Here is a 14,133-nt window from a genome sequence, read left to right as displayed (position 1 = left end):
GCACCCGTATGGGAGACCAGGAGGAAGCACCTGGCTCCTGGCTTCAGATTGGCACAGTGTGCCAGCCGTGGCGCCCATTTGGGGTGTGAACCAACGGAAGGAAGACCTTTCTCTCTGTCTCTCTCACTGTCTAACTCTGCCTGTCCAAAAAAATAAAAAATAAAAAAATTTGGTATCGTAGTCAGGGGCAGTAAATCATTACTGATTCGTCAAAGGGATTCGTCCAAGACGCCTGAAGAGTTCATTAGCACAGAGGGCGGTAAGTCTCAGGCTGATCCACAGGGCTGACCCAGACGGCCGAATTCCAAGCAAGCAGAGGAATCCTGTTCCCTGTTATCTAGGCATTGGGCAAATCCCGTTTCCCTGGCGCCTCCTGCTGCCTGTGGTGAGCAAGGCACTCCCACAGGCAGGACAGGTGTCTTCCCTGTGGTCCAGCAGGGGCCCTCCCGTGGCCATTCCCTGATGGGTGGTGACAGGGTTGCCTGTCAAAAGCCCCCTGGCTGCTTCATTCTGCAATAAATGCGAAGTAGATGCCGGATCACTGCTGATCAAGGGGAGCTAAGGATGCATCATAAAACACACAACCCAGGAGGCGGAGGCAAATATTAGAAAAATGGGAGACAGCTCCTGCACTTGAGTAAAAGCACAAGAAAATGACTTCCTGCTACATCAAGATCCATGATTTATTCGGAAAAATGTGAGAACAAATTCATCCACTGAGGAATGGGAAACATTCATTCTCCAAACCTGCTCAAGAGAAAAATCTTTTATTCTGACATCCACGTGGACACGGGCAGTGGAGTTTGGCAGTAAAGTCCTATTGCAAATAAATCGTGATTTTAAGACGGGAAAGGAAAAAGAACGAAGTACAAAGTCTTCAACATGAAAGTCTGGGCCAGACACTGGAAGACTTGAGCTCTGGTTCGAGTTCTCAGCTCCAGCTCTGTTTAGCCAATCCACACTCAAAGTGTCTGCTTTGGTTAACACAGGGAGGGGCTCGTGTGAAAGTATATTGAATATAATTACATAGTTCTGAGATCTGACGAAGAAAAAACTCAGCTACCACCTCCTTCTGTGAGTTAACTTCTGCGTCTTGCATCAACTCCAAGATCAGGTCAGAATGAAACGCTTAGAAAGGATTCTTCCACTAAGAATCCCGCTCTCCCTTGCTCCCTTCTTCCTGCCTACAAGGAACCAGCAACCATTCACAACAGTTAGGATCCCTAGAGGTATTCTAAAAATTTTCATTCATTTCTTTTCATTTTGTTTGAAAAGGAGAGAGATAGGTAGATAGAGAGAGAGAGAGAGATCTTCCATCTGCTGGTTCACTCCCCAGATGCCAGCAAGAGCCAGGTCTGGGTTAGGCCAGAGATGGTGATCCAGGACTCCATCTGGGTTTCCCATGTGGGTGGCAGGGACTCTAGTGTTGGAGTCAACACCTGCTGCTTTGCAGGGTGTGCACTGTTAGCCGGAAGCTGGATCAGAAGCAGAGCAGCCAGGACTCCAGCCTGGCACCCGGATATGGAACTTGGACACCTCAAGTGGTGTCTAAGGATTCTGAGCAAAAGGAAAGAGAAACCTACGAAACTGACACCAGGATGTACTCAGTGAATGTTGAAACGCCGGCCACTCAAAGTTGGCTTCTAATAATAGCTTAGAAAGCCAAGGGGTGTGCTCGGAGGTGGCAAAGGGACGCAGCTCTTTTTAAGGATTTACTTATTTGAAAGGCAGAATTACAGGGAGAGAGTGAGAGCGAGAGCGAGAGAGACTGAGAGTGAGCACTGTTTTCCATCTGCTGGTTCACTCCCCAAATGGCCACAATGGCCAAGACTGGACCAGGCCAAAGGCAGGAGCCTGGAACACCATATGGGTCTCTCACATGGTAGGAGGGGCCCAAGCACTTGGGCCACCTTCCACTGCTTTCCCAGGCGCATCAGCAGGGAGCTGGATCAGAAGTGGAGCAGCCAGGCCTCGAAGCAGTGCTCAAACGCGATACCAGTGTTGGAGGTGGAGGCTTAACCCCATGCTCTACAATACTGGTGCCCCTGAATTCAGCACTTTACTCCCTACAGGACAGGAAATAAAGCCCCAAAGATGGCCAGGGCACCCTCAATGCTCTCAGGCAACTTCATTAACCACGCAGTAGGTTGCGGGGGGTCCCCTCCCAAGCGTCGTTGATGTTGACTTCAAGTCAGCTCCAAGAGCTCAGTGGCAGAAGCGCCACCTCCTGCAGGAAATCCTATCTCCGCAGAATGGGCTGCATCGATTACAAACTGCACCTGAACTTGGCCTTGGCATGCTGAAGAGGAGCCCAAGAGTGAACCTAACAGCAGAGGAGATACCCGGCTCCTCTACTGCCAGGGGCTTCCTTGGGGTAACTGGTTGCCAGGTTGCCTGAGAATGGGAACAATTTGAAGGTAAGGACTGGGGAACACCCAGATGTGTCAGCACATCTGCAGTTGCTTTTGAAACTGACTGCACTCAGTTTCCAGGTGGGAAAGTTCTGGAATAGTGACAAATTGAATTAGACATCTCACTTGCAGAGCACACTAATGGACTACTGCTGAAGAAAAGACATTTAGGAATATCTCCCAGGACCTACTCTCAAATGTTGACACAACATCAATAAGGTTAGAAATTAAAAAAGAGACGGAGATGGGATGTGGCACAGAGGTTAAGTCACCACATCTCATATCAAGAGCGCCCAGTTCCAGTCCCAAATCCTCTGCTTTGGCTCCAGCTCTCAGCTAATGTGAACCCTGGGAGGCAGCAGGTGATGGCTCAAGTATTTGGGTCCCTGCCACCCACGTGGGAGATCTGGATGGAGTTCCTGGCTCCTGACTTTGGCCCAGCCCCAGCCCTGGTTGTTGTGAGCATCTGGGGAGTGGCCACACATATGGAAAATCTCTCTCTCTCTCTGCCTTTCAAATGGTGAAAATAAATTTTTAAAAATGTCTTTTAAAAGTTTGAGTTGTCTGCAGTGGAGGATGGCCCAAGTCCTTGGGCCCTGCACCCGCGTGGGGGACCAGGAGAAGCACCTGGCTCCTGGCTTCGGATCAGCGCGGTGCGCAGGCAGCAGCATGCCAGCTGCAGTGTCCATTGGGGGGGGGGTGAACCAACAGCAAAGGAAGACCTTTCACTCTGTCTCTCTCTCTCTCACTGTCCACTCTGCTTGTCCAAAAACAAAAAAAAAGTTTGAGTTGTCACGTAGCAACATCACCCCCTGCGTGAGTGTGCTCACACGTGCATGTGCACCACACACACACACATACACACACACTCTCTCTCTCTCTCTCTCTGACCTCTCTTCACCATCCTGCCAGCCACGGTGAACTGGGTGGAGTCGTTGGCGGCCCCTCTGCCTCTGGTCTTCCAGGCTTCCTCTCGCACGGTGATGAGCTGCTTCCTCTCTTCAATGGTCATCTGGCTCTCCCGGCTGTCCATCACCCGCTGGTCACCCCGTGCGCCAAGAGGAAAAACCGCAGAGAGAATGGCAGAGGCGTGAGTTTGACTGGAGGCAGACACCGAGGAGGAATGCGTTCCCCAGGGTTCTCCAGGAATGTCTGAAATTCCTGCCAGGCAGGCTAGCGGGCAGCATCAACAATACGCACACTCTAGGGCAAAAGGTGTGCTCCACGTGCTGGTTTGAGACACCAAAAGGAAGCTTTGTCAAAATAAACGAAAGCACAGAGATTGTCTTCGTGCCATGAGCTTCACATGCTTTTCAAGTTGCTGGGTTCTACCCACTTGGGAGATTTACCCATAGATACTCACAAGGAACCCGACCGACTGAGAAGGCGTTACCCACGCAAGCTCTCAGGAACACGGTCAGTCATAAGGTAGGGAGAGGTGGCTGGGAATCCGGTGCGTGACAGAGCTTTCTAGAACCCCGAATGCCTTTTCCTACAGCAACGGTGTCCTACAGGCAATCAGGCAGCCAGACTGGCCAGGCTGCCAAGGGAAGCGACTTGGAGCCGTCCTGTGTGTGACACTGTGGTCAAATCATGCTATAATCCCGTAACCTGACACGTACAATAACATTTCTACTTTGGGTTCTGCCTGCCTCTTAAATGTCTGAGCCGTGGGTGACACTCGGTTCACAGTTGGGAACACAGCTGAGGATGGGGACAGGGTGCTGGGGCTGAGGAGGGGAGAGCAACAGGAGGCACACAGGGCTCGAGGGTGGGCCGCGAGGAAGGGAGTGTATGGACGGCGGCAGCAGGTGACACTAGGACAGGTGGCCTGCAAATGGAGGCAGCTCCGCCTGCTTCCCCTCTCTCCCCACATCCGGGCAGAGCGCTGGGGAAGCAGCAGGGCAAGTGGGGCAGGCCCAGGAAGGAGGGAGGGTACAACAGCATCGCCCACTGAGGCTGCTGAGCCGAGCCGCGGGTCGTGGCTGTCGGAGGGGTTCTCCAAGCCCGGGGGTCTTCGGGCTGAGCTCCTGGCAGCTTCCCCAGCTTCTCTCCCCTGCTGAAGATTGCCCTGGATAAGAAGTCAGCAGAGTTCAAAGTGATCCAAGGCCTTGCCCCAACACCACCAACGGGAAAGGGCAATGCTCTCCTCCACGACCGCCCACACCACTACTGCCAGTCTGCTTCCATTTCCCTAATAGACCCGCAGGAAATGACTTCCGGGTTCACATGGGGCAGGAGGGTGGCACTTCCTCCCTTAATAGACCCGCAGGAAATGACTTCCGGGTTCACATGGGGCAGGAGGGTGACACTTCCTCCCTTAATGGACCTGCAGGAAATGACTTCCGGGTTCACGTGGGGCAAGAGGGCGGTGCTTCTGCTTCCCTAGTGGACCCGCAGGGAATGACTTCCGGGTTCTCGCGGGGCAGGAGGGTGGCACTTCCGTTTCCCTTAATGAACCCGCAGGGAATGGCTTCCGGGTTCTCGCGGTGGGCCCCGGATGACAGAGGACCACAGAGGAGAGGAGCCTTGCTTTGCTTTTCCCTTAGCCTGACACGGGGTCCACCTCGGCCACCTCTGGTTTAAGCCCCCCAGCACGGACTGGTCCCGCATACCGATGCATGGGAACGACAGCCAGATGGATTCTCCGGTCCTTGGTGACTGACATCAGGTCGAGGACCTTTTCCTAAAGAGCGAGGACCATGGAATGCAGGCTGTGACCCGGGATGGGATCGTCGGTGGAGAAGGGAGCAGTGGGTGGGGGGCGGGAAATGGACACGAGTTGCTTATGTTTGTGGCTCAGACAGACCTTCTACGGGTGTTCAATTCCTGGTCTTGATCTCCATATCACTGTGGTGTGACTATGGGAGAAAAATAGCTTTGACTTTGCAGGACTCTAAGGTTAAGGGGTATGATGGCTCCAGACGGCTCACACGTGTGTGTGTGTGTGTGTGTGTGTGTGTGCTAGAGAGAGAGGGAGGGAGTTGTGGAGAAGTCAGGCAAGGGGTGGAGGAAGGTAGGGAGGATGGGGACGCAGCCACTGGTGGGTCTGCGAAAGGGTACAGGAGTGCGCCCTGCCCTTTCTAGAAACTTCCCTCAAGTCTTAAGTTCAATCAAAATACAAAGTTACCAAAAAACTCAACAACGAAGCACGCTTTCCCTTAACTTTCCCACTCATCCTCAGTGAGATGACCCCAACTCTAAGGAACGCTGAACCTCACACCCTGATTCAATAAACCTTGAGGTCGACTTCCAGGGGTCCCTCTGAAGACAGTAGGTTTTCTTGGAACAAGAAGTTTCAGGGGCGAATTTTCTCACACCAGTGTGATGCTTGGCTTCGGACATTTCCAACTGTCAGGTGCCAGGAAAGTCGGCCTCTCCGTGGTGGACCTGGGTCCAGGGTGGGTGGTGGGTGGTGACTGAGTCCCTTGGTGGCCTCCTGGAGGCAACAATCTCACTGCCCAAAGCACTCAGGGCTCCTTGTCCCATGTGAAGGAATAGAGCCCTGGCTGACACAACCACTTTAGGATTCAGGGCTCCTATATGTTGGCTGGATCTAGGCCAGGAAGGAACGTCTTCTCCTCCCCTCAAAGTGACAATATTAAACAAGTTTTCCTTTCTCTAGAAGTTTGTACTGAACTTTGCCACTTAAGGGTTTGTTTTAGGGCCCCCTAAGTCCTTCTATTTGGCTTTACATGGCTCCAGGAGAGGCTAAGAGATAGATCATTTAAGAATCTGGTATAGTTTATCACATATCGCTATCACACATCAAACGCTATCCTGTTTTAGAACTCTTCGTCCATTTTGCTTCCTTGTCGCTTAAAACTTCATTTGCTGGCCTTTTCTCCCTTTCTCCCTTCCAAGTTTTGCATTCCTCCTTTAGGGAAGGTTGGAATAGGCATGGAGATAAGCACAGTGCCACTTCTGAGGGTAAGTGGGAGATGTTTAGTGTCGCCTAGAATAGACAGAATTGGGGTAGAATATGAATAGATCCATGAATACAGTGGGGAGATGTGGAGAGAGAGGGTCAGGGAGGGAATGAGAGAGAGAGAAAGAGAAGGTAGTTGAACAGTTGGGAAGAAGGAAGGGTCTTTCCTTAGGGATGGAAACCATGCAAAGCATCTGTCAGTAGGAATGTTTTCAGGTTACCACATTGTGGCTTAGGAGTTTGCTTCCCCTTATACACTTGTACACTGCAGCATCACAGCAAATCTCCACATTTCTGATACAGCAAGAAAGAACCACGCTGCATGGTTAGGATTAAGGCAGACCCACAGTAAAACTCTTCCACCACCAGACAGCTTCCTGGAAAGAAAATGCTATGATATGGATTTAAACTTTCTATCTTATCCTCGTCCAGTGAAGCTAAACTGAAGATTCTGACAGCACCTGCAAAGTAACAGAATACAGTGAAGTGACAAAAAAGGCCAGTGCTACCTCATCAGGACCTAAGAGATTTATATGGGAAAGCCGATGATGTAAAAACACGGAACTCAAAAGAAATTTAACTTTGAAGTGGTAAGACATAAATTAACTCTGGTAAATGTTAATTTTTCTTGAAATGTAAATATAGATGGAGAGGCATTCCATGTTCATGGAATGGATGAGGACAATCAATTTTGTTCAGATGTCCTATCTTCCCAACTTGGTCTATGCAATCCCCATCAAAATCCCAGCAAGACATTTTGTGGATATCGACAAATTGATCCTAAAGTTTACAAGAAGAGCGAACAGACTCAGAATAGTCAACACAATAATGAAGAAAAATAAAAGTTGGAGGACTGACACCACCTAACTTTAAAACTTACTATGAAACAGTATTACAGTGCTATTGGTGAAATAATAGATAGATCAATGGACCAAAATAGAGCCCAGGAGTAGATTCACATAAACACAATCAACTGATATTTGACAAAGAAGCAAAGGCACTACAATGGAAGACATTCTTTCAACAATTTTGCTCATGTGTGGAAAAAAAAAATCCAACCAAAAAACATAGACCTTACAGCATTTACACAAGTTTACTGAAGGGGCCAGCGTACTGGTGTCGCAGGGTAAGCTGCCGCCCACAATGCAGGTATCCCATAAGGGCACTGGTTCAAGTTCCAGCTGCTCCACTTCTAATCCAGCTCCCTGCTAATGCACCTGGGAAAGCAGCAGAAGACAGCCCAAGTGCTTGGGCCCTTGCCACCCACATGGGAGACCCAGAAGATGCTCCTGGTTCCTGGCTTTGGCCTGGCCCAGCCCCAGCCATTGTGGCCATTTGGAGAGTGAATCAGCAGATGGAATATCTCTCTCTCTCTCTCTCTCTCTCCCCCTCCCTCTTTCTCTTTAACTCTGCCTTTCAAATATAAAAATAAATCTTTAAACAAGAGCAACCACAAAACATCTCCATAGGAAAAAAAGTTAGCTCAAAATGGATCACAGAGATCTAAATATAAAGCACAAAACTCCTAGAAGGCAACGTAAGAGCTAGATGACCTTGAGTTTTGTAATGACTTCTTATATAGAATATCAAAGGCATAATCCATGAAATCATTAATAAGTAGGACTTGATTGAAATGCAAGCCCTTCTGCTCTGTGAAAAGAATGAGAAGACAAACCACAGACAGGAGGAAATACTTGTAAATGCCTGCTGTCAAAAATAACATATAATGGCCGGTGCCGCGACTCACTAGGCTAATCCTCTGCCTTGCAACACCAGCACACCGGGTTCTAGTCCCGGTCCGGGCGCCGGATTCTGTCCCGGTTGCCCCTCTTCCAGGCCAGCTCTCTGCTGTGGCCCGGGAGTGCAGTGGAGGATGGCCCAAGTGCTAGGGCCCTGCACCCCATGGGAGACCAGGAGAAGCACCTGGCTCCTGCCATCGGATCAGTGCGGTGCGCCGGCCGCGGCAGCCATTGGAGGGTGAACCAACGGCAAAGGAAGACCTTTCTCTCTGTCTCTCTCTCTCACTGTCCACTCTGCCTGTCAATATATATATATATATATATATATATATATATATATATATATATATAAACTCTTAAAACTAACTAACCAGTCAGGGGAAAAAGACAGATTAACAAATAGGCAAAAGACCTGAACAGAGACCTTACCAAAGAAGACATCTCAAGGGAAAGAAGCATAAGAAATATGCTCAACACCAAACAGCATTAGGGATTTGCAAATTAAAGCAACAAACACCACTACCCACCCATTGGCATGGTGCGAACCCAGAACACTGACACCACCCACCAAAGCCTGGCAAAGATAGGGAGCCCCAGGAATTCTCGGTTATTGCTGATGGGAAAGCAAAAGTGTGGACACTTTCGAAGACAATCTGGTAGTTTCTAAACACACTCTTAGCAAGCCTTCCAGCACACATGCTTCCTCATACCCAGACGAATTGAAAGCTTAAGCAAAAACTTGCACATCGATATCTACAGTTGGTTTATTCGTAACTGTCCAAACTGGGAGGCAACAAAGATATCCTTGGGCTGGTGAATGGATGAATTCATTGTGGCACCTCTTCCAGGCAATGGGGATGCTGCTCAGAGCTAAGACAAAGTGAGAGATCAAGTCGTAGAAAGACAGGAGGGGACCTTCCACGTCTGTGGCCAAGTGGAAGATGGCAACCTGAAAAGGCTACTCTACTGTAGGATCCCAACTCTGGGACATCTAGAAAAGGCAAAATTTTGCAGGCAGGAAAAGGTTCATGGAGCTGAGTGATGAGCAGGTGCGGTGTAGAGGATTTTAAGGGCAGGGTTGGTTGTGTCTGAAACTCTGCTGCCTGGACATTTATGGTGGATACAAGTCCTCACACATTTGGCCAACCCAAGACAGGGTGCATCCAGAGAGCCCTCATGTGAACCCTGGCTTTGGGGGGGCCATCCTGTGTCAGTGCAGGTTCACTGACTGTGGCGGGGGACGTGGCTCTGCCTGGGAGGGCAGAGGACAAACGGACTCTTTGCATTTTCTGTTCTATTGAGTTGTGAAGCTACAACTGCTCTAGGAAAACATTCTACTAAAATATGGGTGCAGTGTTATGACGCAGCAGGTTAAGCTGCAGCCTCTGGTGCCGGCATCCCATATGGGCTCTGGCTGCTCCACTTTCCATCCAGCTCCCTGTTAATGCACCTGGGAAGGCAGCAGAAGACGGCCCAAGTCCTGGGGCCCCTGCCATCCACATGGGAGATATGGATGGAGTTCCTAGATTGGGCTTTTCTAGCCCCAGCCACTGCAGCCATTTGGGGAGTGAATCAGCAGATGGAAGACCTTTCTTTGTCTCTCCCTCTCTCTCTGTAACTCTGCTTTTCAAATAAATAAATGAACAATTTACACACACACACACACACACACAAACTTCAGTAATAGAACTTTCCCTTTCTAGTTTAGCATAGACTTATCGAAAAGCAATAGCTAATTTCCCCCATGACTGATGGCAGCAAGTTTGCCCCAGATTTGAGTCTCTTTCTTGGGGCAGATATGTGGGCTGTGGACTCTCAAAAGAGCCTTTGTGAGTTCAGGGCAGAGGAGCCGAGAAGGGCGAGGGCAAGGCCACCTGTGGGAGAGTGGGTGCAGCCCCTTCTCCCAGGCGTGGTGACAGCTGGGACACTCCCAAGAGTACTAAGAAGCAGGGGCACCCACGTTCGGCTTTCAGGGTGGTCAAAACTGCTGTACCCACTGCGCCACTCAGCCCCCAGGCCACAGCGTCCCCTGTGGGGGCTGGGGCTCAGACACAATATGGCGAGGGGAGACGCGCAGGGTCCCAGGGGCTGTGCGTTCTCGTTTTAACAGCGTCACTACAAGCAGCCCCCAGCAGGTGGCCCTTTTTGCTGAATCTTCAGCGACATCACATCGTTGCTGAGCTGGTCCCTCCCCTCGACTCCAGAGCTGCCTCTGCACTTACAGCTTGTGGGCGGGAAGGGGAAAACTTCCTCTTACGCCAGGTACATGACGGCGTGATGAGCGAATGCCATCAGGTCCATGTAAGAGACAAGCCCAGGCTGCAGTGCGTGTGTGATGTAGCCCGCGTAGACGAGGAACTGATTCAACACGTGCCCACACACCCACACGGCCTGCCTCTCTCTCTCACACACACACACCCTCCCCACATGAAACACAAGTGTTTCCCTTCTGCTCAGAAATTGCAATGAGGCATAAGGCATGCAGGCTTGTCCTCACCTGGTTAACAGATACAAAAGACGGGTACTTATGGGCAGCAGGTAGAGCAGGAGAGTAAGCAGTAGCATACACAGGTTCCTATAGGGCAGATCAAGAGGATTAGAGATGAAAGAGACGGCTGACGAGAGCAGGGCGGGGGGGGGGGGGGGCTGGGGGCGCGCAGCCCACGGCTTTTTTCTAAGAGAGTGTTAGTGGGCTCATTGCAATTTCACCTCTTTGCACAAGGGTCCTTCCATGAGGCCGATGCTATAATGAACCCACACAAGCACAGTCATCGTACCAGAGAACATTCTGCGTGGGAACTTACTGAGCTGGGCGGCAACCTCCCACGATCTCTACCAGATACTCAGTCACACAGAGAACCAGGGCTGTTGCACCCGCGTTAACATGGAACGTAAAAACACCCACATGGACGTAGTTGCATTTCATGATTGAAGGGACCAGCTCTCCAGTCTGAATCAAGGCTTGTGTTGCTCAGGGGGATACGAGACCAGCCAGGGAGGCATGGGGGTGGGGAGACTCACAGGTGGGGAGGCCTAACTCCGGCCACAACCTAGAGGGCACCCCGGTTAGAGTCAGGCTTACCCAAAGCAGATTAGAAATGGCATTATCGTCTGTAACTTCTCCTTCTTCCTACAGGTTAAAACAAATGGGAGACATTGCAGAGTCTTGGGAGACAAGAGTCCTGTTAGGGTTGCAGTCATTTGCAGGCATGGTGTGCCGGGGTTCAGCTGAACGCATGCGCATGCTCACGTGACCAAGTGTTATCAGCCCCCAGGAACCTCACCCCGAGAGCAAGATGACCTCCTTCACCCAGCGGTCAAACCCTCAGCTGTCCACTGCCTCCCAGCCTCACTCTGCAGCGGACTACGTCTTCCTGAGCCGAGATTTGGAATCGCACGCGCCGGAGGTGGCTTGGGGGCTATCAACGTGGCAGACTTGACTTTCCCTCGCCTCTCAGGGACTGGCTCTGACCTTCGCTGGAAAACCTGACCTCACGGCCAGGGAACCACAGCCAGCATCCGGGACTCAGATGTGGATACAGGTTTTCAGGGGTCAACTCTACGGGGTTCTTAAATCCTGGGTGAAATCTGACACACTGGGGAGGGCGGATCGCAACAACGGGACCCTGTGCCTGAGTGAGTGTCAAACAGGCAGGAATCGGAGATAATTCCTGGGTGACAACTACTTGTTAGTCCTGACAAGGAGGCCCCGGCCAGCTTCTTCCTCCACGACTTTGCTCAACGGCTCATGCTCAAGTGCTCACACACCATGCAGCACGGACCAGGCCAAGTGCACACACCGGGTGGCCGTCCCTGCCTATGCTACAAAAGGCAAGTGGTTAAGTCAGGTTCCCGCAGACTTAGACTAAATCCAGAGAACAGAGGCAGGGGAGGGGGAGCCACATCTGGAAAGAAAGAACCTGCATGATTTTTCTTAGGCAGTGGGCGGAACCACCTCAATTATTAGTCAGTTATTACTGCTTGCACGCTCTGAGCCATCAGTCCTAATTTTGAGGGAGAGACCGTGTGAACACAGAACTGCTTCCGGGTCTCCTACTCCTGCAGACAAGTCTGGGGTCAGCACGGAGAGGAAGACACTAACTTATTCTCCCCAAATCTACCCCTGAGCCACAGCGTAGCACCGTACACCAGAGCAGCCAAGACGAGAGGCAGACTTGAAATCCAACTTCTTCTGAAACGAGTCTTTGCCAGAAACAAATGCAACACATCCCCTTACATTTTCTGCAGTGCGGCTACCAGAGAACTCAACACGATCTCCCCGGCTCCCGTTATTATTATTTTACTGGCCAGTGCATAAGTTTTCCCAGAAGCCCAGGCAAGTGCTGGGAGCACCCCCTCCCCCCACCTCTTCTGCATTTCAGCTTGGCGTGTACCTAACTGGGACCCCCACCCCCCTCACATATCAGGACAAGAGGAAAACGTTCCAATTCCAGGAATGGGTGCTGCTTGGTGAATTTGGAAATTGGGAAGTAACTGATGAGCTGCCCAAGAAGCTGCCTCCTTCCCACCGTTGGGGGTCTACATGGAAGGTTCTGGAACCTGCTATCTTGAGCAGCTGCCCATCCGCTAGTGTGGACTTGGCCCTTGCAGCCCTCGGGCACCCGACACACACTGGTCACTTCTGGTTTCTGAAGCACTCCTTGGCCACAGGGGCCTGGTCTTAAGACAAGACTGGGTTTCAGGGCCCCTGCCTCCCACACATGAGCCTTGCCCTTAACCCTGGGGAAGGCACGGTCCACGAGGTCACCGCAGGTCATCTGCAAACCGCTTGACCTCCCCAGAACCTGAGATTCTCCCAGTGTGGACAACAAAGGCCTAAAATAGATAGGCTTAATTTTAGCTTCAAAGAGCTCATTGTCTCAGGCCCAAAGGAACTAGGGCACGGAGCAGGAGTACGTACAGCGAGCTCACTGTTGCTGTGGCGAGCCCAGAGACACTCAGGCCCAAGTCCTGGAGCCCAGCCCCCAGGGCCCTGCAAACACCTTAGGCAGAGGTCAGGTGGCTTGGAGTCCTCTCATCAATTATTTGAGGGCCTCAATTTCCTTTCACTTCGGGGCCTCATTCTTGAAATGCGAATCTCACGTGCCTGCTTCCGCGGATCCACCTTTACTATGGCTGGGAATTCAACACTCGCTCCAGCCACTCTCTTTAACACTCTCGCTGAGGGAGGGCGTTGAGAAATTCATGGGATATGGAATGAAGACATAAGTTCATTTTGGCATGGCAAATTTGAAATTCATGCTTTTTTGGGGATCATATGCCTTTTCCATAAACTTTTTGGAGATCCCCATGTGCCTTAAAGAAAGAATTTGAATTGCTGTTCTGACATAACCCAGGCAGACAGGGAAGTCTCAGGGACGCCCGACTCCACCGGTCTACGTGCACACCTCATTTTTGCTTCAGTTTCTTCCAGCTTAGAGGGCACCTCTGTGATTTTTCTCTTCTGCAGAGAGAACTTATTTCAGAGCTTAACGGGGCCCAGGTGACTACCCCATAGAAACAGCGCTTTCTAGCTGAAGGCGTCCTACTTAGCCTGGACACGGAGCACAGGGCATGACGCAGCTGCTCAGGCCCACAAACACGCCTGTCACTGCTGGGCTGGCAGCAGGTGAATCTCAGGTGTGCACGGACACGGCTGTCATTGAACCACCCCACAACACTGCGGCCTCCGTCACCACGTACTCCTTAGCTTTAGTGAAACTTGCCACCTATTCGCGAGCACGGCTATACCTTCTCGACAGAAGGCACGGTCCCTCACGGCAAAACGTGATGCACACTCGGAGCTAAGCACTGATGGACCAACAACACCTTTGTCCACACTTCGGAGTGAAATCTCTGCGTAGGAACATCAAGTCCACAGTGCCTATGCAACTTGCAAGCTTTAGCGGTGAATTACAATTTTTTTCAACGACAAAAGCCTTAATAGCAGGCTTCATTTAGCCACACTTTAAATGGAAGGAAAAAGCCCACTCTTTAAAAACGCAGGTGCTCGGCCTCCTGTGTGCGGTGCTGTGTGCGTTCCCAGGACACCTCA

General features: G+C 51.0%; 1 protein-coding gene and 1 long non-coding RNA gene across 22 annotated transcripts in view; both read right to left on the bottom strand.

Moving 5' to 3' along the window:
* The window catches only part of SVIL (supervillin), a 202,420-nt gene that overhangs the window by 29,505 nt on the left and 158,782 nt on the right, over positions 1–14,133 (bottom strand). For 16 of the 21 annotated variants that reach the window (XR_011381724.1, XM_051821616.2, XM_051821617.2 and 13 more), the window contains 3 exons: positions 11,161–11,208; positions 10,576–10,653; positions 3,303–3,450 (listed from right to left, as the gene is read on the bottom strand). Coding sequence is in view for 20 of the 21 variants with exons in the window: in XM_051821616.2 (XP_051677576.2) it covers positions 3,303–3,450; positions 10,576–10,653; positions 11,161–11,208 (274 nt within the window). In the remaining variant the exon portion in view is untranslated. The remainder of the gene's footprint in view (positions 1–3,302; positions 3,451–10,575; positions 10,654–11,160; positions 11,209–14,133) is intronic. The other 5 variants (XM_051821606.2, XM_070056063.1, XM_051821624.2 and 2 more) reach the window with 2 other exon arrangements.
* Positions 4,115–8,159, bottom strand: LOC138845043 (uncharacterized). The gene is made up of 2 exons (XR_011381725.1): positions 4,806–8,159; positions 4,115–4,740 (listed from the first exon to the last, which is right to left on the bottom strand). It is a non-coding gene; the product is annotated as an uncharacterized lncRNA (long non-coding RNA).

The sequence above is a fragment of the Oryctolagus cuniculus genome, chromosome 13 (assembly GCF_964237555.1).
Source record: "Oryctolagus cuniculus chromosome 13, mOryCun1.1, whole genome shotgun sequence".
Lineage (NCBI taxonomy): Eukaryota > Metazoa > Chordata > Mammalia > Lagomorpha > Leporidae > Oryctolagus > Oryctolagus cuniculus.
This window is presented reverse-complemented; position numbering and strand designations above follow the sequence as displayed.